At 33.7% G+C, this 24,079-nt stretch overlaps 2 protein-coding genes across 2 annotated transcripts in view; one reads left to right on the top strand and one right to left on the bottom strand.

Moving 5' to 3' along the window:
- LOC142334674 (ubiquitin-fold modifier 1) overlaps positions 1–24,079 on the bottom strand; it is a 286,602-nt gene that overhangs the window by 97,983 nt on the left and 164,540 nt on the right. The gene's annotated exons all lie outside the window — the stretch shown is intronic.
- Positions 1–24,079, top strand: part of LOC142334983 (uncharacterized) — a 49,921-nt gene that overhangs the window by 17,803 nt on the left and 8,039 nt on the right. The window contains exons 6-11 of the mRNA XM_075383310.1: positions 6,836–6,970; positions 9,440–9,565; positions 12,741–12,866; positions 15,588–15,713; positions 16,450–16,575; positions 23,637–23,762. Of these exons, the coding sequence (XP_075239425.1) occupies positions 6,836–6,970; positions 9,440–9,565; positions 12,741–12,866; positions 15,588–15,713; positions 16,450–16,575; positions 23,637–23,762 (765 nt within the window). The remainder of the gene's footprint in view (positions 1–6,835; positions 6,971–9,439; positions 9,566–12,740; positions 12,867–15,587; positions 15,714–16,449; positions 16,576–23,636; positions 23,763–24,079) is intronic.

The following is a 24,079-nucleotide window of genomic DNA, read 5'->3' as shown; positions in this document are numbered from 1 at the left end:
AAATTTTTGCCGAATACTTCTCTGATTGGTCAGTCGGGTTTAGGTTTTATTACTGTCTTGCACATGTTAGAACACGTATTGTTTTATTATCCAAGACAAGGTGTGGTCTCTTTTATTACCATAAGCAATTCAGTGTGGTTGTCTCCACTTCTCTGATTGGTCAGTTGAGTTTAGCCTTTATTATCGTCTTGCAAATGTTTGAACACGTATTGTTTTATTATCAAAGACACGGTGTGGTCACAAGTTTGAGTTTGTATTTAAAAAGAAAGTCTGAGACGAGCACACTGAATTACTTATGGAAGTGAAAGACATATGTTGGCACATGTAGTAGACATAATATTTCCTAAAACTCGGCCAACCAATCAAAAAAGCCTAGACCAAAACTTGCAAAACAAACAAAAATCAAAAACATATTTTGTCATATGCACCAGTCTAAAATTAATCTTCAGTCAGCTTTCAACCAATCACAGGTCGGAAAAAACAAGTGCAGATTAGATTTAAATTGATAAACACTGTAGACATACAGCTTTAGTTAAGTTATTGTTAGTGCTATGAAGATTTTTGGAGAACAAAAACAGAACAGGAAAAATGTTTATTAATGTAAAGAAAAAATTAGAATACCATTCGCAAAAAAATACAAGTTAGTTTTCATAAGCATTTAAGGGAAATAGACTGCTCATTCTATCATTTTGCCTAAGTTACGCAGTAAGGTTCAGTCGGACATCACTTTTTCTTGTTAAAATTTTGTCATTTTTATAGTTTTCCCCAAGTTCTACACTATATTACGTGATCAAATTTGCATTGTCCCTCAAACACCTTGTTTTGCACAATCTACTGGTCTGCACTTTTTGTCATTTGCAATGCAAAACAGTTTGTGCATAATGGAATTGCTTTTTGAGGAAGTATTTTGCATAAAAATGTTCAAAAACAACAATTTTTACTCTAAAAATACACTATTTTTTTTCCTCGATTTTTAACTCTCCCGTCATTCAATTGTGGTATATGAATTGCTTTACCGCACATTTTCAAACACTTTTTTCAGTACTTTTTTGGAACATCTCATATAGTTTCGAGCATTTGTTTTGTTCATTTCATACGTATATTTTTTCTCATTTTCTGCAAAGTTGCATTCTTTTCACCTTGGACGCTGCAAATTTCTTATCAGACACAATAATTCTCAATTTGGAGCCCTGGCACTTAAATTTTATTGGTTTTCTAATCTGCCCACACTCCCTAATCTGGGATAACATATGGGCAATAAAACTATCAAATTAAAACCAGATGTTGGATCAAAACCAGATGTTGGATAAAAAGCACCAAAATTTGACTCCATTTCGGTTTAAATGTAGTTATATTACATAAAACTTATCAAGAGATTGAAATAATGAAAAGGTTAGTAAATTTTCCGTCTTTTGAAAACCCATGAATAGTCTTTTTGACTAAAAAAGGGTTTAAGAATTTTTAAATTTTAAAAACAAACTTAAGGGACCCCCAAAAATTGCAAAAGTTTTTCAATAATTCCAGAAAACTGTGAAATTTTAACAAGTTTTTATTCCCCGCACAAAATAGCTGGCAAAAATCGTAAGTTTTTGCCCACCGAACAAATTCGGCAAGTTTTTCTCACCGCACAAAATTGACAAAAAAATAGAGTTTTTGTCCCCCACAAATTTGAGAAAATTTCACAAGTTTTTGTCCCCGGCACAAATCGAGAAAATTTTTACAAGTTTTGTCCCCGGGCAAAATTGAGAGACAAAATTTTTCGACCTCAAAAATGTACTGCACGATTTGTCACGGGTGGGGACGTCCCCACCTATGACAAAACGTTATGCACGATTTGTCACGGGGGGGACGTGCCCCCCGTGACAATACGTGCATTTTAGTATACTACTAAAATCTCTGAAATTACAAAAAACTGTGAATAATTTGTTTTTTTGTAGCAGAGTTAAAGAAAAAAATGCAAAAACAGGGTACACAAAAAAATCTTTTTATGTCTAGCATGAAGTTTGTGTCTTCAAGCGGATAGACATTAAAAGTACTTATCCGGATGTTGGTGGCAGGGCAAATAAGCGCTGAATCAGTGTAGAGAGATTCTGTTTTATAAGATGGCCAGTACTCTGTTCATGTCACAGTTTACACTAGCCAGTCTTAATTTTTGAGTAACATTTTCCTCGATGAAAAATACTATGTTCAAATGCGACTCGATTTTCGCTGAGGTTATTTGTAATATTTACTTTGCGTAGCAAGTCGTAACCTCTAAGCTAATTAGGCTTTGTGGAAATTGCCTGCAAACTAGCTTATACATAATTAATGTATATACTACTATAATAATTACTAGTTATAAGCTACAAAAGTATGAAACTTTTGTGTGAGTAAATTTAAAGATGTATGAGTAAATTTCAGCCCATTCAGGTCAAATTTAGCCTGGGCGAACTCTATGACCTCAATATAATCATAATAAATTAAGCTGCACGCAGAAAAACTTAAACTATTTTGAATATGCAATGATTTCATGCAATGTTTGTGCTCATGAATTATGCTGGTTCGGCGTTGAAATGTTCTGAGACTGAAGACCAGGTAGAAAATTCATTTTGTCTAAGGGTATTTGGCCAACAGATTTCAACGTAACTCAACATAATTTGGCTAAGATCAAAAAGATTGGCCACAGAATGTAAACAGATCCTATATTACTTTAATTATCATATAGTTGAGCCGAATTAATTTTATTGTAAAATGTTTCACACGCTTAATTTTGTAACATTTTAATTTTTTTGATAGTTTAAAACGAATTTTCATGAGAGTTTTTATGACAATTTTGTAATCGCTCTGGTAATAAAACACCCATCTAACGGTTTGCTCAGTTCGCTCCATATGCTTTTGGGTTGCATGATTTCAACAAATTTGCAACTTTCTGTTAACTTGGTTTTCGAATTACACTGAAAATAGTTCATTACGCTTCAGGACAAATGCTTCTTAAAAGTAAACTTTATCAAAAAAGTCTGCATCTGCAACGATATATATTTTCAATTTTCAGTTATTGTAACAGTGTGTGGACAAGGAAAATGGGGACGAAAAACAGGATGGAAACATCCGTCTTTTTTATCTACGTTCAACATCACCACAGTCCACCTCGGTTCGAGGTTTTGTTGAAAAAGTAATGCAAGAATTGCGGTGAATAGCGGTGAAAAACTTTTTTTCACTTGAAAGCGCCACTATTTCTAAGCGACAAATGCGATGAAAGAGGTGAAATGCGATGAAAGATGTGAAGATTTATCGATTTTTGATGGTGAATGTTTGTAAGTTTTTCGGTTTTTAGAAGTGAATTTTTGTAAGATTTGCGTTTCTTGGCCGTGAAATTTTTAATTTTCCCACTATCAACGGATTTTTTGCAAAAAACTACCGTAAACGGGTTCAAAACTCTTACCTCCTGCATGTCAACAACTTTCCATTCCACTGCGCCGTCTTTCGGATAGTTCTTTATTAATTTTTGTGAATTGAAATAAGATTCATTAAGTAAAATCCAAAAATGTTAGCCGTGACTTTTTTTAGTTTCACAACTTAAGCGGCGAAAACAATATTTTTCCGCTATCAACGGGAAGCAGTGAAAGTTAAATTTTCAGCGCTGAAAACTGGTAATCTCACAAAAAATCACCGCAAAAAAGAATAAAGTGCAGTAAATTGACGTGAGATATGCTGTCTTTAGGGATAAATTTATTTCTCACCACTTTCACCGAGGGAAATATAATTTTTCTGCAGAAAAACTAGAATAAAAATATTTGATGTTTTAGGCTTGTCATACTTTGGGGATCTCGGAATATGATTTTGACTTGATATGGGTAAGTCCTTTTTCCGGTTAAAATTCACTATTTTTGAAAAAATATTCGCTTGAATGCAACTAAAAATGGATAGTAATTTTTACAAATTTCAACATAGCTTTTGGCAAAATAGGCAAAAAAAACTGCGTAAAAATGCGGAAGATGTGAACAATAACAACGAAAATCAGTCTAATGTTCTCAAAATTTTAAACCTCGATAATCGCGTTGAAGAATAATAATTAAAAAAACATTTTAGTTATACATTTGTCGCTGGAAGGGTTTTGTAATGATACCATTCAAAACTCGCTATGAAGAATATATCGATCGGCCAAAACTGACTGAACAAAAAAACCGTTTGATTATATAGTTCCTTCCCCACTAAAGTGAGTCGGAACAAAAATGGCAAGTTAAGAGTAGTATTCAATATTCACAACTAGATACTGTTTTTTATCTGCAGATATGTGCGCAATTCAGGGATTTTTGTTGTAAAAGCGGTGAAATTTCAATAACACTTCCAACGCATTCTCATCAAATATTACAGTGTTTCATTTAAAATTTGTCTCAAAAGAATTTGTGTTCTATTAGCGGTGGAACTTCGCGTGGTTTCTTTTTTTCACCGCTCTGAGATTTGCGATTCTTAGCTATGAATTGTTTTTTTCACCCCTTTCAACTTTTTTCACCGCTTTTCTTACATTTTTGCAACGGTTAGTTTAGCGGTGAATTTTTGCAAGAATTGAAATTGTTGTGAATTCTTTCTTTCACCGCATTCAACGCTATAAATTGCGATTCTTACATTTTTTCACCGCATTCATTGCCAATCTTACATTTTAAGCGCTTTTTAGCGTTGACAACTCGATCTGGGACGCCGGATAAGTTATCCAATATCATCGCTCTCTCTATAGAACGGGTGAATTATACCGAACTGAAGAAAGGTCTCATTGATGATAAAGTGCATTCATTGATTTTAATTTTAATTGCTTATTAAGAAGAGGGTTAGCATAGCAGTCTACTACACCTGCGCAGATATGTTGTGAAAAATTGGAATGGGTTTCATGAAAAATTAAAAAACATCGGGCAATAAACTTCTTGGCCATTTGAAGAGTTTCTTGAAGAACTACTTGCTCAAGGTCATTGTGGAAACTTAGTACGATGTCGGTAAATATTTTATGCTTCTGTCTGTATGGCCGACGGTTAAGTATCAATTGTTCACAGTGAGAAATAACTGCTGTAAAAGGAGAAAATGTGACAAAATTGCGTCATCTTTGTCCAGAAAAGCAAACAATAACAAATTGGGAAAATATAAGTTTTGTAGCTTAGTCTTCAACGTAAAAATTTACCTAGAAAACTCAAGTTTTGTTGTAGAGGAGCTACATTGGATCCAACCGGATAGTCAAATTTAAAAAATGTAAAACAGTCTGAGTTGCAGAATTCATTAGATTGGAATTTTTGCAAAGTTTTTGCACTTTTGCAGTACCATGCAATAGTTCAGCGAGACTGAAATAGAGCTGTCATTTAGAACGTTTACTGGTTTGACATTTTTCCAGGCGTAATAGCCAGTATGAAAGGACTGCCCCGTACCCAAATCCAAATGTGTTTCAGTACCGGGCCAGTACAAATGCAATTCCTCATCATTACTGAACCATAGACTGATTCAAGTTTTTTTTGACTTGTTAGGCTTGCGTTCAGTCTGATTTTACAATGGTCAGACTTGGGTCGAGTGCAAAAATAAACTTCCGTACGGGGATTTAATCCACAATCTCACGCTCCCTAGCCTTTTGTCCTCCTTTCTGCGCCACCACGACAGTTGTACATTTTACTTTAGCGCCGTTAATATACGCGTGAAAAGAAGCGAATTTCAAGCGAGAAAGCGAGCAAAATATATTACATGGGACACTTGCATTTACAATTGCCCAGTACTGATTTACACTTGGAGTTAGGTACGGGGCTGTATTAGCAGACGGAAAAATCGTATCTCCCGAATCGTATATCGTACATCGTTTTGAGATATTTTTTCGGGGTAATTCTGACACCTGCATTGTGTTATCAAATCCCCTGTTGACCAGACCGATCAAAAACGGCCAGTATGTTTTGGAAGTGAGCGTTTTTGATCAGTTTTGAGCATTTCGAACGGTATGTTTAGGAAATGACCGCTTTTGATCGTTTTCAATAGTTTTTTATTGGTTAATTTAGGAGATGATCGTTTTTGATCGTTCTTTTAGGAAAATGTCTTTCTTGATAGTTTGTTTAGGAAACTACCGTTTTTGCACGTTTTTTGACAGTTTTTTGTGTTTGATTTCATCGCACGGAAAGGTCCGCGTTCAAAATCATCATGAGGATTACGTCTGCGGGCTAAGAAATAAATTGAAAAAAGAAGTAAGAATAGCGGTGAATGCGCTGCGAGCGGTGAACAAAATTCCCCGCTGTGAATTGCAAATCTTACAAAAAGTCAACTAAATTTTCCAAATATCTTCATCGAAGAAAATTAGTGCATAAAAATATGCAAAAAAACTGTGATGCAAACTTTTCACCGGATCATGTAGTTATTGTTCAAATCCGGTGTTGAGAAATATCGACAAAACCTACCCAAGATACGTCTGTTTGTTGGTATGTTTTGATTTTGTTGGTATTATTTTTGTAAGAACTCTCGATTTCTTTTCTTTTGTATTCCAAGTAAAACGCTTCAGTTATTTTCTTTTTTGCTGGTATCATCAGTTTGAACTGTCAGTAACAGAGGATGAGGTCTGCATTCCGTAATTGTTGAAAAAGATGTGACGGTCTTCTTCTGAAAACAACGGTCAGAAACAGTAATATTTTAGTTTAAAAAAAACTATGAAAAGCTATCTATTCATATGTCGAAAAAACGATCAAAAACGCTCAAGCAGGTCAAAAAACATAAGGGCTTTGACCGTTTTTTTGCTAAAAACACCGATCAAAAATGATCATTTCTTATGTTTTTCAACAAAATTTCAACTGGTGAGGCTTCATTTAATTCTCTATATCAAGCTCTTCTTCTTTTCCTGTAGATATTGACGAATGCAGTTTCGGTATCTGTGGTGATGTCATTTCTTCCAATTGTGACAATTCAGAGGGCAACTACAGCTGCGACTGCATCCAGGGCTACTACTTTCCACAATATCCATACGGTGTCGGCTGTACAGGTAAAATTACGGGCACAAAACGAGATTCTTCGCAGATTAGCGCAAAAGTTTTTGCACATATGCGGAAAGATGGTGGTCGAATAAATTAAATATCAGTTTGGCCAAAACGAAACATTTTTGTTTGATAGTTAATTGTTATGTACAGTTATCATTACAATCCAGTGCAAATTTGCTCCTTACCGCGCTCCTGGAGTGTCGTCAAGAAGACTGTAATGAGGTAAATTATTAAAATCTAACCAGTAAATTAGAGCTGCTCCACAGGGAGAGGCAATGAAGAATGTAGAAATGATTCGGACCTAACTGCTTTTTCAGTGGAAATGATTCTTAGGGTTTCTTTTTCCTTTCATACCGATGCATTTAAACTTCTAATTTTTTAACAAGGTTTCTCATGGTGACTATGATATCACACCGCAATGCGTTCAACCCAAACACCCCACGAATCCTATTGAAGAAAATGTTGGGAATTGAAAATGCTGAAACAATTGGGGTAATTGATACGGGATGAAAATAATAGGAGTGAACAGGCATAACTTCTTCAAAATTACCTCAGAGTTGCCTTAACACCAAACCATTTGTATTTCCCTTGAACGAAAGGGCATTGAAAAAATGATGGCGCAAGAAGTATGTAACAGAGATCCGGTTCGTGTTAGAGGGGTCTATGAGGGCACGGCTTTTGTGAAAATGGAGCAGTACAGGATTTGAGCAACCATCTTTTGATTGCAAGCTTAGTGTGCTAACCATTGAAGTAGGTGGTCTCAGGACCTCAGATTTGGACAACCCTAAGCCAATCCCTGGAAAATTTTTATTCATCAAGATTTTATTCCTGTAGCCAGACATACGTCAAACGAGCAAAGTTTCTTCACCAGCCACAATTTTACATACAGTTGTTTTTCCTCAACTGTTTATCAAATTGGCACTTAGTGCCCCAAATCTGTCCAAAAACGGTTTGCTTCCAAAAATTTATCGCAAAAGATTCTCCAATGAATAATAACATATAAGCACTAAAAGTTGAGAAGAAAGAGTTAAACATCAGTAACTTTTAGCTTTTAATGACTATCCAAAATAGAGAGCATAACAATCTTCTCAGCTAAAATAACCTGGAAAGCCAAATTTTACATTTTCAATAATTTAACTTATTGTTCATTTTCTTACATCCCAACTTAGAATTGAGCTGATCGCGTAGGGTGTGCTTGATTAAAAACTGTCCCCGAAGGATTCCATCATTTAGACATATGAGGATTTCGAAAAGATGTCTGCTGTGTTCATTTTTCTGGGAACGCATCGAATCGATATGTTTCCATCTTCTTCTTTGTTCCTTATCAAACGAAATATAGTCTCGATGTATTTTCTGCTCTTGTGCTTGGTCGGGTCTTGGCAGAGCTAGCTAAATCTGTTTCTGTCATCATTATTACTGTTGGGTGCTTCTGCTGATTGCCAAATTTGTCGTGATGTGGATTCAGGTGCAGTGCCTCCTGAAGTGATGCTGCCATTTCATCTATAACTCTCAGCACATAATCGATATTCTGTTGTTTATATCTCCAGAGAATTCTGCACCATTGTCCCTCACTAAATGGCATCTAGTCACTAGCCACCTTATTATAGCTAAATTCAAATTGCTTCGAACCTTGTTGAAAAAATAGTAGACGTTTTTCAGACTGCAGCTTTCATTTTTGGAATCGTTTATATGCCTGGCAACAAACTGGCAGAACATTGTGAAAGGCCGTCAAATTGTTAGCAGACAAAAACAATTTCGACCAAGACTCTCTAGGATCTCTCATCCACTTCCTCGTCTCTGTCTCCAATCTGTGCTGTCTGAAGTTTTAATTCAAATCGATCGGATTTTTTTATTCTTTGCAAGCAATTTCCTTCTGATCAGACTCAGTTGCGCTCGAACCTTCTAATTTCAGACCAGTTGCGGTTGAACAGTTTTTTCATCAGACCCAGATGCGTTTAAAGCCATTTATGATCATTACAGATGAGTTCGAAGCCATTTATTATCAGACTCAAGTGAGCTCCTGCGCTCAATATTGCTCTGCGCCCAAAATCGCTCGAATTGATCTGATCAGGACAATTTCGAGCGCACACTTCAGCCTGGGTAGGGCAACCATTGCAAATTGGAGAAAACAAGCACATCATTCCCCTTTGATGGCCGCTAGATTGCTATTTGCTAATTGAAAAATTGCTACTGATTTCTGAAAGGAATATAGTTGCAAAGGATAGAAAATCATTTTTGCTAAAATTGAAAAATATATTGGAGTGCCACGATGAAGATTTAAGAATTTTAAAAAAATTTAAGAATTAGGAAAATTTATTATGGTTTGAGAATCAGCTTGAGATTTGCAAATGCACTACAACTTTAAACGCGCCTTAGTCGGGATCATAAATGACTTCAGTGTCCATGGTTATTTTCAAGAGCAAAATGGCAATTTTACGGCATTTTAATGAGGACCCGAACTTGAGAACGTTTAGATGTGAATGAGTGTGCAAACGATGCAGACATTTGTGGCTCAAACTCAAATTGTGGAAACAGTGTGGGTACTTTCACCTGTACGTGTCAAACTGGTTACTTTTCACTCAATGGTGCCAATTGTGCAGGTTTGTTTCGATTATCTAAATAAAAAGATCCATTTCAATCAAGATTCGATATTTTTAGTAAAGTTCTTTCCATGTTGAGTGTCGCGTGACCCAAGATAGCTTTGGTCAGACGGACTTGGGTCGCGTAAGGGTGTAACATAAGGTCTAAAAATCACTGAAATTGAAAAATCACGGAATGAGAACTAGTACAATTTATTCTTCTCATAAAATAGACGTTACTTTATTTCGTCGTCGTCTGAGTTCATAAGATTAAAAAACCTTTCTCGTATAAAAGGAAAACATTTATTTCATACATGAGGATACGTCTTTAGCGTGCTCTTGTCTTCTTTTTTCTCAACTTTAGTTTAGTGTTTAGTGTTATCAATAAAACTGTCTTGCCAGAGCTTTATGTATACTTTTTGGCGGTGGACGGGCTGTTTTTTGCAGCTAAAGTTCTTGGATCTGATAAGACTTTTCAGACTGAAAAAGCAATCAGAACCCTTTGCAGTCTGGAAATTCCAATCTTAATAAAAAATCTATGGTTTGATCAGGCCGCACAGGCTCTGGAAAGTATGCAGACTAACTGGACTATAACACCAGACAATCCAGACTCTGAATGGACTTTATTGGTGAAATTTGAGCTCTCCTTTATCAGCAGCTCCATGCCGTCCACAGCCTAATCAATCGTGCCCGCGAAAGTGCGACCTTGGAAAAATTTCAGATGTGCAAAAAAGGCTATAGTAATCCAAAAGAACATGATACGCGCAAAATGGACAACCAAAAATGAAAGGTAATATTTTTAGAAGACTCTGAGAACAGGCTTTCTTTAATTCACTGTACAAGTGGTTACGTTGTAGTTAATCAGAAAGAAAGTTTGTATTGAATAATAGATTCAAAGAGACAAATGGGACACACTTTTTGTTTTTCATCTCAACAACGTGGGTGTAGTAACGGGAAAGGGCCTCAAAGTTTTGTTATTACAGATTGAAATTTTTGTAGAACATGTATAATAGAAAGGGAGCGCATTGCTGCCATATTTTGAGCATCCCGGAGGTTGGTGGCGAATCGAATCAGCGCTGAATCAGTCTAGAGGCATTTTGTTTTTTTTTGGGATGGCCAGAACTCTGTTCTTGTCACAATTCTTACTGGCCAATCCTAATTTTTGAGTGAAAATTACTGAATGAAAAATAATATGTTCAGTTTAACTCCCGCCAACAATGATTGCTTCATATGCGATTTGAACTTCCACGAGGGTACTTGTAACATTTAAGCTAGTTACCAGCGAGTTGTAACCACTAAGCTAAACAGGTTTTGTGGTGATTGCTCACAAACTAGTTTATATATAAATAGTGTGTATAACACTACAGTAATTACCAGTTATAAGCTACAAAAGTATGAAGTTATTCTGCTCTGACATAATTTTAGGGCATGAGTAATTTCCAGACTATAAAGGATGAGTTTAGCCTGTGCGAACTTTTTGACATCAATATAATCATAATAAGGAAAAACTGCGCATAAAAACTAAATATCAAATGGAGATGCAAAATTGCAGAACTTAATACTTGAAACAATCACGTCCAAGCCAAAAATTGTCAGGAAACCTATAAAAATTAATAACGTAGAATTGAACCTAGCACATTTGTGATTTCGAGAAGAACGACCACATTTTATGAATTAATCTACTGAAATCAGTTCATAACACGCAAGGCTAAGTCATGAAGTGTTTTCCATGAGTTAACTATGAATGCTATAAAACCATCAAAGAAATAAGAAATAGCTATAAAAGAAAAAAATATATTTTTTTAAAAAAATAAGGAAAATATTGAAAAGAAGCTGAGATTAGAGTAGGAACCAGTTAGTTCAGATTCTAAAAAATCAGTTTCGCTATTTTTCAAAATCGTTGTCACTGTCACTATTAATACCTTCAAGTTTACGCCATGAACTAAAACAAATAGCATGCATGCATGACTTGAGTTTTTTAAACACTTAAATCTCAAAAAGAGAATATAAAGTCAAAAAAGTTTACGCATTTTTGAAAACTTTTTTTCTGATTTTGTCAAGAAAACTGTCTTAGGCAGAGCAAAACCTGTCACAAGATATCAACAGTATTGTCAAAATATTATAAAACAACAAAAGATTATCTTGTCTCTTTCAGTAATTTCTAAATTCCAATTCACTGAATTTGATGGTGCTAACACCTTCAAAACGAATATGTTCATTTTCTAAATCCTCAAAAAGCCAAATGAAATAGTCTCATGAATGCTTAGAGTTTCACAAATTGTTTTGGTCCGAATGCTTGTTTTGTCAGTTTTAACAACTTTTCGCTTCAGAAAAATCTACTTAAAAACAAGTGCTGATAAATAAGACCTATGAATAAATTTGACATTAAACGAAGATTATTGTTTTCAAATTGTTATTAGTCTAGAGAAAACATAAAAGCTAAATAAACCAGGGTCTGAGACTCGAAGAAAGCTGATTTCGTTAAGAGGAATAATGCATACCAGCAATTGCAGCGCTCTTTGAACTTGCCATACTACTGAAGAAAAAATGGAGACTTCACTGTACTTTTGGAAAATACTCGAGTTTCATTGAGTATTAGATTAGCTCCATAGGTCATTACCTGATCACATCATACAAAAAGCGTCAATTGCGTTAATTTTTACATGACCAAACTGTTGAAAAAAATTCTACGTTTAATGATTGAATTTGGACGAATTATGTACACACCAAGACTTTCGCATGATGCAATCGTGTATCGTTTGCAAATTGTTATTAAATGAGATAACTTATCATATTACTGCTTCGTTTGATCGCTTTGAATAGTAGAATTATTTCTGTTGAAGTTCATAGATAACATTTAGTAATAATAATTTGAACAGATAAAAATTATAAACAACGGAATATGTTTGCGCGTTGTAACTTGATGGTTCACTTGAACGGCAGTGGTTCATTTATTCCAATTCAGGTCCAATTTTTGCTGGTTTTTCCAGACAACCAACCAAAATTGACCTGGTTTTTCTCAGATTATTTATATTTTAAATCTTTTCCTAAAACTTTGATACCACAGAACCTTGCTCGAAGAATTGTTCTTCTTTAAATACGTTAATAATCTCAAACCAATCTAACTAATTATTTTTATTAATATTATATATCATTATACTAATGAATGAAATTAAAATGTTGTCACCTTGTTTAGATGTTGACGAGTGTGATGACTCAACACATGACTGTGGATCACACTCTGTTTGTTCAAATACCATTGGAGGCTTCTCTTGTTCATGCCTTTCTGGATACACATCAGCCACTGGAAAAAATTGCGCAGGTCGTATATGAAGCCTAAAAATATTCTATGAATTTCCCTAAATTTTCAAAAATGAGAAAATAAAATCATAGACAGAAATCTTTTATCAATATGTCTGTGAATCTGATCAGTGTTGCTAAAATCAGCCCGTGGATGGCAGTGAAAACAGTTCGTCAAACTACGAAATAAAATGAATTAGTAGCTAGACTTATTATCGTGTATAAACTGATACGATGAAATTTTATGGAAAGGATTCAATGAGATAAAGTTTATTTATTATGTAAGATCTGATAAAATACATCTATTATGAAAAAACTGTTTAGTGTCCTTTCAAATTTTCTGAGAAGGCACACCCTGCACGTATCATATCCAGTTTTTGAGACGATTTTAAGATCTCATAGAATAATAGTTTGCTAGTCACTAGCTATTTATTGTTCCGACACTAGCCATTATTAATCATTTAAAAACCCATCCAGCGTAGAATATAGAATTAAAAAGATTTCTTTTGAATTTCATTTTCTAGAGCAAAATATCAAGGTTGAAATTTTTGTGAACAATAGACCAATTTGCGTTATTTTTCTTCACATTTTCTGGAATTTTTGCCTAAAATTTGGTCAATTTTGCCAAAATATATTAAAATTCTTATTAAGAAAATTGGTGGTTTTATTTTTGAAGACAAAAAAGTTTTGTTGATTGTTTTGATAGAATTTATTGGCTAAAACTTTGGCTAAAAGTTTCAAAATTCAGCCTTTTTCATCAAAAATAGCACGAAATGAGCTTCTTTAGTCCACTTTGAATAAATGCCGGAAGTACACATACCCAAATCAAAAACACAATCTTTGTAAACTCCAAAGGGGGACCGAATTCTATTTCCATTGAGAGAGCTCTGTAATTAAAATTTTTCAGTTTTTGCTGTTTTTACTTGGTGATTATCAAAAACACAGCAGTTATTTTTGGTTTTTAGCTAACAAATTATCTATGTCTATAACATGCAATCACATTAAGTGTTTTTAATGGTCGAACATCAATAGCAATTGAAATTTTTCTCCAATCTTGGTTTATTACAATTCAAAAAAATATTCCAATCTTTGTTATATTTATCAAAGAACAGAACAGTTCAAACCACAGATATGTCCAATTGGCTTCCTAAGCCGTGCCAAAATAAATTTATACAGTTTTTAAAGTTGAAAGTCATCGTAGTTTTGAATATAGAAATAGACTTTTAAACAAACAATGGTTTACTGAACGTCTCCACTATTTTCTATTTTTCTCTTCTTCTTGAAAACTTGTAGTTTAGTGTCAGTAAAGAAAGAATGAATCAAAGTTTAATCTTTATTGCAGTTTTTTGCGTTAACTTATCGTTTTTTGGCTTTGATGTTACTTGATATCAGATTTTTTTTGTTCTTTTGGCATTTCTCGTTCTTTCTCGTTTTGGTCACATTGTCTCATTAGTGACATTTCCCATATCACATTACTGGTTTTCAAAATAAGGCACAATTGAACATATCAAAATCTTTGAAGGTACATATTGTGATAATAGCGTCTTCAACACCACTTTCTTGAAGAATTTAATAAAATTTTTCTTAATCATTGTCTGTAACTGTCATTTTTACTTTGTCTTTTAAGTTGTATGAAATTCCTGAATAGTGACAGGTCTCATTGGTTTTTTATGGAAGAAAAACTGAGCCGATTTTCAGATTTTAGTAGACAACTGAAATATAAAGAAAATACTTTTTAAAATTTGCTAATTTCAGTTCCTGGATGGCAGTGAAATTAGTTCGTCACACTACCAAGTCAAATGAATTAGTAGCAAGACTTATCATCGTGTATAAACTGACACGATGAAATTTTATGGAAAAGATTTAAAGAGATGAAGTTTTACTGTGTAAGATTTGATAAAAGGCACTTCTATTTTGCGTAAACTGTTCTTGGTTTTATCACATGTTATAAAAAAAACACACCCAGCACGTATCATATCCACTCAGTTTTTGAAGCTTTTAAGATCTTATAGAATAGTAGTTTGTGAAGCACTAGCTATTTATAGTTCCGACATTAGCTATTATTTACCATTTAAAAACCCATTCAGCGAAGAGAATGGAAAAAAATGAGCCGATATTCAGATTTCCATAGAAAACTGAAACTAATAAAAACCTTTTTTAACTTTGCATTATTGAAACCGAATTGAAACATGTAATTCTAGTATCAGTTGACGCAATGGTGAATGCAAAAAGTGAAGGTAGCATGTTTGACAGAGGGAAGTTGGGGGATCAATCCTCATTACCTCTTTCCACTTTTGTTTTTTAAAATTGGACTCTTATAATTACATCCTTGCACCCTTAATTAAGCGGAGAAATAGGGGTGTAATTTTTTTTACACTCTTCACAATCCTTTTTCCATTATTTTTGGGGGAAGTTCTTTGGCCCGGGCTCTAACAACGTTAAAATTCTGATAATTTTGAGCTAAAAAAAGTTAGACTTAGACAGTTCATAGTAATCAAATTTATCACTGAAAAGTCAATATGCACTGATTTTTGTAAAAATCAATAAGCTGATTTAATGAAAAAAGTGACAGCTTCATTGAACAATCATCGGAAGGCTAGCGAGTTCCTTCCAATCGTATTGGTGAAATTTCCAGTTTAGGTTTACAGTGCACATATTTCATAGCGTACTGCATAAACAAACTACTACTGTTGAGTTTTGAACTGAAAAACACACTTAAGTGATATTTAGAAACTCATTTCAGATATTAACGAGTGCAGTTCAAACACTCACGACTGTGGAGCCAACTCAGTCTGTTCCAACAACGACGGTGGATTCACTTGTGATTGTAGACCAGGATACACTTCATCAAGGGGAAAAAATTGTGCGGGTGAGTCGAAAAAAATGAAGATAGCAAAAATAATGTGCAATAAAATTAGCCAGGCGGCGATGGAATCTGTAAACACAAGGCAGCAAAACGCTTATTCAATTAAAATACCAGCTATTTTAGCAACACTGACATTTCAAGCTTAAAGTATGCGCTATCAAAAACTATCATCATTACTAGAGCAGAGTACTTTAGTTTAAAAACTTAGCCAAAAAAATACCCATCGCCGCATTTAGGGCGTCTCAATAGTTTTTAACGCCTGATTCAAAAATTATTGTCTATTTAAACTGGTTGGTTTTTACATTTCACGAATGACACTTGGTTGGATAATGGAGATGGCAGTAATTGAACAACCAGCTGGATTCATTTTTTTCAAATCATGTCCACAGTTTGAGGTGCCAGACCGAAAGTCGGTATGCTGAGACCGTCACATCCGAAAATACCTATGCCCCAAAGTATATGTTTGCTTGGTGCGCTCAAAAATGTCTATGTTCATATTGTAGTGCAATCTTTGTGCGTTAAAATGCGCTCATGTTGAGACCTTAGTGCGGTTATCAATGTTTTCAGATCGTGTAATTTTGAAAGAACGACGCCTGGATCCCTTGTGCGTTCATTTCGGTCTGAGCATATCGACTTTCAATATGGGACCTTTTTCATGGTAATAGAGTCAAGTTCGCAACGGCTTTTCTCGCTATCTTATTTTGAAACTATCAGTATAGTTCGAATAGTGATTACTTAGATGTTGACGAATGTACCGACAATGCTCATGACTGTGGGTCAAATTCTATCTGCTCCAACAACGTCGGAAGTTTCTCTTGTTCATGTACACCTGGATACACATCAGCCAATCAAAAAAATTGCTACGGTTAGGCAAAGATTTAATATCATTGATACATTTGTGTAAAATAAATGTAACAAAGTCTAGTAAGAAGACTGAATTATCATGATTGTCCTTAATAGTTGAGGCGGGAAGAATTTTTTGCTACAATTTGATCACGATTTTTGCAAAAAACAATATGTTGTATGTCGATGCAAGACGAAGATTCATTGTGAAACCATACAAAATTTTGACATATGGAGTTTATTTTGTGACATTTTGCTTAAAAGCTCTTTCAATAGATTGCATCTAGTATGCGCATAAAATCAGTTTCAGTTCCGATTCATTACAGACTTCGAGCTAAAAAAATAACTAAAGTCTTTAAATAATCAAAAACTAATAGGACCCTCAAGTATACCTTCCTGGGCCTTAAAAGATGGTTGTAATATAATTGTAGGACACTTGACGAATGTCATTAACAGTAACAGTTTCATCAGTCAAAAAAGTTCTCCAACAACCTTAAGACCGCATATGTTAATCCTCTGTTCAAAAAAGATGATTCTGATAACCCTGAAAACTATAGACCTATATCAGTGACATCTTCTCTGTCTAAAATATTGAGAGACTGCTGCAAAAACAAATCGTAGAGTTTCTGCATAACGAACGCTGCTATTCAGAAACGCAGTTCGGTTTTAGAAACAACTATTCAACAATTGATGCTCTCCTGTGTTGCACCGAATCGTTTCGACTTGCTGTTGACAATAACAAAATCATCACAGCTGCTCTTCTTGATTTATCAAAAGCTTTTAATTCCACCAAGAATAACAATTTGAAAGAAAAGTTGATTTCGATGAATTTCAGTGAAAATGCTGTTGAATTACTGATTGATTTCATAACAGATCGCAGGCAGCAAACCATTGTTAACAACGTCAAATCTGATTGGATAAAATTTATCAAGGTCTGCCCCAAGGTATAGTATTGGGCCCACTTCTGTTTAATCTTTGCTTAAATGACCTGTCAAAAAACAAACCCAGTAACTGTAAAATTGTTCAGTATGCAGATGACACTCTACTTCTCACAGAACAAAAAGATTTGAAGCAATTCTTACAAAATCGTGAAGACTCTTGCTAAATAGGTCATCAATACATCAAGATACAATCACTAAACCTTATTGCTGAAAAAACTGAATTAATTTTAATTACAAAGAAAAATAAAAACACCACCGGAGAGTCAACTAAGGTTGGCGGTAAGATAATTGAATCCAAAAAGTCAGTAAAATTTTTAGGGATCATGATTGATAGTTTTTAAATTTCCAAGAAGAAGCTAAGAAAATTCTGAAGAAAATGGCATGCGGAATTAAAACGATTGCTGCCAGTCAAAAACCGTTAGACATTCAGACTCGACTACTTCTTTTACAGTCACTAGTTTGTAGCCATTTACATTATTCTTCAGTTCTTCTATCAGGAATAAGTCAAAAATGATACTTTCACTTCATAAACAAGTTAATTGGGCTTTAAAGACCATTACGTATCGCAAAAAAATGAATCATCGAGAGATTTCAATTTGAAATTTGAAATTTAGCCAGCAACTGATTTTTTGAAATGTGAAAGGACCTTCCATATGTGGAAAATATTTAGCCGTCATTTACCAGTTTTTCGGAAATATAAGTACCCAACCTTCGAAGTAAATGGAAACAAGCGAACAAACAGCTATTTATGCAAACTGATGCTAAAAACTAAATACAAGCAGAACTGTTTTTTAAAACAACTGTTCCCTTATATAACAAGCCGTTCAAAACTTTCGGCGATGAAAAAATATCCCTAATTGATGAAAAAAAATTATATCAAAAAGAATTTTTTAAAGATTTTTGCGAAACGTACAAATTGGCAAAGCAGTTGTTTCTTGACGTGATGTGCGTTTTCTTTGATCCTTCTCCAGTGCATTACAAGGATAATCAATGCTTTCTGTTGTTGACCCACATGTGTTTTTATTTATAAAGCCATTATCATAATACCCTACATTACCATTGATAATGTTACCTCTTGACATTGTTTTTGGATGATTAAAGTGTTACTTTTTTTTCATATTTCATATTTAGTCTTATCAGAGTTACAATTAATATGACATCAAATGGCATGTTACCAATGTTACCAGGAAAAAGAACGTGCGCTTTAGTGGGACGTTATCAAATATAATGCCCACTTAGCTCTGGTCAGATAGAAAAAATAGATCCCGGATTTTCGTCAAAATTTTGTGTGTATTTTTCAAATTTTGACATTGGATTACATTACAAGTCTTTTGACACTAAACTTATGGTAACAATTTGCATTCTTGCGTAAGAGAATCCCACAACAAATCTTGATACAAGTATTCCTAGTTACCCGTGTGGACAATGCTTACCTTAAACTTAATTGCTCGTTTTTGAAAATTATTAGCCCGAAAACGTAGGCATAGCTCAAAACAAAGAAATTTTAAAGGCACCGGCAAAATTTGTCAATAGAGTTCACGTTCTCAACGTCAGTACAAAATAAAGACTTGAAATAATAATAATCCACGCTAAGCTCACGCTTAGTGTAACTAAAATCCATAGCCGTGATAGTTACAGCTTTTATATAACCAGATTTATACAAATTATGGTGTTTTAATTACTCGTTTTTTATTTTTTGCACAAATATTCCGCAGCTGTCATCGCAAATTTTAATTTAAAAAAAATTAAAAGTAAAGCTATATTATGAATTGTCCAGCTAAAATAGTAAATAGATAGTAAATAGTAAAAAGATAACCAGAAGAATTCACAAATTCGTAGACGTTGTACACGACCCCCCCCCCCAATTCACTTAGGGTCAAACAAGTCGTAATGATAAATTTATATCTGAATCAAGAGGTTTATTTGTTCTCATTTGAGAGGATTTTCCATACTATCTTTAATCTTTATGAATCATTTTTCCCCAAGTCTTTCATTTTTTTTGTTGGGGTCTTTTAATTTAAAAGAGAATTTTGATAAAGATTTATCCAATGGTTTTTAGGTCGTTCATTTTTTGCAATCAAGTCAACAGAACATCATTATTTCAATATAAACGTTGTAACGCTTCATTAGACGATTTACTTTCTTGAAAATTAACATTTTTTAGTTTTTGTTTTTGATTTTTAGTGGCCCCTCAATCAGCACGATTGTAATTTTGTAGAAATCCTGAGTATGCAATAAAAAAGGAACGAAAACAAGTTGTTTTGCCCTTGATTTGATGCAAATAATTAGTTTTTCTTGCATTATTATAACATTAATAATAAAAAACGACGTTATAACGTCAAAATAAACATTATAATAAGAAACGAACCATCTCCTGATCTTTTTTTGTATAAATTGATAATTTGTCAGCTCTACTTCGACACAGTTTCTCAAATGAATTTTTACCTGATCAAAGTTTTCCCGTACATCGATTGTTTTGGTGCTGAAACAGGTCACTATGCAAAGGGACAAACTTGCGCGAAGTTAGCAAGTTCTGATAAACAATGATTATATGATATGGTTTCGATACGAGTTTTTACTTACAAAATTTTGCTTTAAACTTAAGAAATATTAAGCTAAAATTGTAGAATTTATTCCGCCTTTTTGATACAACGGTGACAAATTACCCCGTTTTTGAAAAACGACCTTATTTGTAAGAGAAAATGTTGACTGTAGAAGTATCATCGAATCGCAACGAGAAAGTGGATTTCTTTTTCAAAATACGAACATCTGCGTCTGAGAGGACAAAAAATTGTTTAAAAAAACTACAGAATTCTGCCAAATGATTTTTTCGGTATACAGAAAATAATCTTCATTATGAAATAAACTGTTTGGGTGGCTCAAAAGCAGGATCAAAAGGGCGCTACTAAGATTTATCCCAACGTTGAATCCAGTACTTTCAACAATGGTAGCAATTGTAGATGAGGTACGGTACTCTTAAGATTTTTGTTCCGACCCTCTTGAGGGGGGAGGAACTATATACTCAATTGGGTTTTTTTTTGTTCCGTGAATTTTCGCCGATCGATATATTCATCGTAGAGAGTTGAGACTGGTATCATTAGAAGGCTCGTCCAGCGTAGAATATGGAATTAAAAAGATTTTTTAAATTTTCGTTTTCTACAGGGAGTTATCGAGGTTTAAACTTATGAGAAAAGTAGAGTGAATTCACGTTGTTTTTATTCACTTTTTCCGGAATTTTCGCCTAAATTTTTGTCAATTTTGCTAAAATTTAATACAATTTTTGAGAATAGTGTCGTTGACTATATTTTTAAAGGAAAACAAGCATTGTTGATTGTTTTGATTTATTTTTTCGGCAAAAAATTCTGGATAAATGTTACAAAATTCAGCCTTTTCCATCAAAAAACGGCACGAAATAAGCTACTTTTGTCCACTTTGATTAAATTTGCCTGCAGTACAGCCCCTAACAATACTCATACAATCTTTGTGGACTCAGAATGGGGCTGTTCCTACTTCGGCGTCCGTTGAGGGTGCTCTGCAATTAAAACTTCGCCGTTTTTTGCTAACTTTACTCGTTGGTTTTCAGAAAAGCAGAATTTATTTTTGAGTTTTCAACGAACAAATTATCTATATCTACAACATTCGAAAAATCAATTGTTCCTATCGGACAATAAGCATTAGCAGGGCTAGTTTTGGGCCAATCTTGGACTGTTACAATCCAAAAAGAAGTCGGATTGCAATCAATCGGTCTTTTTTTTTTAAAAAAGACGTTTTTTTAAATAAAAAGGAACAGAACATATCAAATCAAAGCGCAGGAGCGGTAGGTCTATTTGGCTTTCTAAGGAGCTCCAAGCTAATGCATTTAAATTTTTACTTGAAAGTTTATGGTCATTTCGACCTTTAAAAATAATTGATTTTCAAATAAATAATGGCTTAATTAACTTTTCCTCTATTTTTTTCTTAATTTGTTCAACTTCTAGCTTAGTGTCAGCAAAGAAAGAATACTTCTTCATTCTACTGATTTGAAGTTCATTTTCGGTTGCAGCTCTAAGCCTGCAGTTATTCTTTTCTGGATTTGATACCACTAGATTTCAGATTTTTTGTTTTAAGATATTTGCCATTTTTTCGCGCTTTCTAGGTTTTTCACCTTATCACATTATTGACAGTTCTCATATCACATTATAAGCGGTCAAAATAAATCATAATTGCAGGTATTAAAATCCTGAACAACATAGATTACCGTTTTGTCAGCACCGACACCTCTTTCTTGAAGAAATTAATTGAAATTTTGTCTTTAACTGTCATTTTTACTTTGTCCTTTGGGTCGTATGAAATTTTCTGTAAATGGATAAGTTTCATCGGTTTTTCATGGAAAAATTGATAAGCAGATCTTCTGATATTAGTACGTAGCTGATGGCTTCCATGACTTAGAAAAAAATTGTTTAACAAAACTAAAAAAAAAACTTTTTAACTTCGCAATTTTGGTCTTTTTAAATTTCTTTTTGTTACCTGATCTTGTTAGATAAATACAGGTCAAATATGACATTATGTGTGACAAGGGAAGGTGTCAAAGGGGATTGATGTCCCAAAATCTATTTTATTCGTATTCGTTATGACCTTACTGGTTTCAACACCTTTTTTTCACAAAAAAAAGTAAATTAATTTAGTTTTTGTCATACTTGACGTTGTTTTTGTACACGCAAGAAAAATCTGGATATTTGCAGGTCTCATGGCTTCCTGTGGATGAATAAGTGACCCTATTTAAATAGTTTTTTTTGTAATTAATGTTTTTCATGACTTTGGATGTAATTTTGCTTCGAAAAAAAAAATCAAAACTATTACATAATTTTACGTTTCGCTCTTTTGTCAATTTGATACCTAGTCTTACTAATGAATGGCCATTTACTACTTTGTCGCTGTTTGAAGAAGGCGCAATCGAAAAATTTTTGAGGGCCAAAATATGGCTTGACGGTTTGGACAGCGTTTTCTGTTAAGTTTCAATTGAATTTTTGTTTGTTGTTATTTAGCCGGTGAAAAAAAGGAATAAGGACAGTTCCTAATGCCCTTCTATAGTAGAATTGGTAATCTTAAACCTTTGGGATAATTTTTTGGGTTTCTAATGTTTTTTATTAATTTGAGTTTAATTGTTTAAAAAAGCGAATTTTTTTAGCTTTTTTTTGTTCTTTTTTTGTCTAATTGTTACCAAAACTTTTTATGGACTGGTCCCATATATTTTCTGGTGATTTATAAGCTATTTTGTTTAGTTTTAGTTTTATCTGATGTTATGTTATTTTTGTTATTAAATTTCTTTTTCTCAAAACGGACATAAATTTTTTGATGTAATTAATGTTTGTTGTTGTTGTTGTTTGATTTTGCTGTTCAACTTGACTAGCTTTCTTAATATTGGCATATCACAGCAATCAATTGCATCAATTTTTTTGCTCCTCTGAGTTATTTGCTATGGAGGCTATCTTATCGTTCATACACAATTCTTTTTGAAAATTACTTGTGCTTTTTTGAGTTTTTTGGGATTCCCAAAAAAATAATTTTTGTGTTTTTCTATCTGTTCCTCATTTGGTAGACAATTATGCCAAAATTGTGGATGGGCGGGGTCGGAACCTTATGTGCCATCGCACATTACCGAGCCGCCTTGTTTCATTTATAGATGATTTATTAGGAACCTATTTTAGCCATAGTTGAAAGCGGCAGATATATTTTCATTTATTAGTAGGTTTTATTAAAAAAAGAATACTTTTTGGTAAATTTGGAAATATCTTTACGCTCTTTTGAGATAGAGTATTTTTTATGAAGTGTGAAAAAATTGGCTTTGCCTAAAAAGTTTGTGTTTTCACAACTCGTTTTTTACTTATAATTAGATCAATTGCTATATCTCAATTTTTTCAGTAAAGTGGTCAATAGAACACGCTAAAAAGTGTTGATGTATTATTCAAGGACCATCGTGGATTTATGCGGCTAATTTTTTTGTTATTTTTTTGTAACTAAAAAAATAAATAGTTTTTTTAGTTATCATTTTTTGTCTGTAGAAAAATGATAAGGACTTTTCCGAAAATAATAATAATATTTTGATATACCCACAAATGTGCGAATTTGTTCCGTTAGAATATAATATTTTCCTTTTTTTTAGATATTAACGAGTGCAGCACAAACAATCACGATTGTGGAGCAAACTCAATCTGTTCAAACTATGAAGGCGGATATAGTTGTGCATGTAGACCAGGATACATCTCTTCAACTGGGAAAAATTGTGCAGGTAAACCAATTTCTATTCACAATTTTATCACACTCATTGTTGTGCGTTTCAATGGTTTTCGAGATTTTGGTTATTTTGCCAAGAAATTTTTGTGAACACTTTTGGTGAAAAATTGTGGGTTGCAGTTTCCCAATACAACGCATGAGAACTAATGCTTTTTTTATGCACGGATGACGATTTGGATAACCTAAAAGAAGGTCTGATTATCCATTGCAAATAATAAGTACAATTGTATAGTGAGTAAATATCAACTCGGGTAGCAACAAAAATGGTAAAAAAATCATCAAAAGTTAAAATATAATTGCATCTGTTATGGC

The sequence above is a fragment of the Convolutriloba macropyga genome, chromosome 2 (assembly GCF_964194025.1).
Source record: "Convolutriloba macropyga chromosome 2, txConMacr16.3, whole genome shotgun sequence".
In the NCBI taxonomy this organism is placed as follows: domain Eukaryota; kingdom Metazoa; phylum Xenacoelomorpha; order Acoela; family Convolutidae; genus Convolutriloba; species Convolutriloba macropyga.
This window is presented reverse-complemented; position numbering and strand designations above follow the sequence as displayed.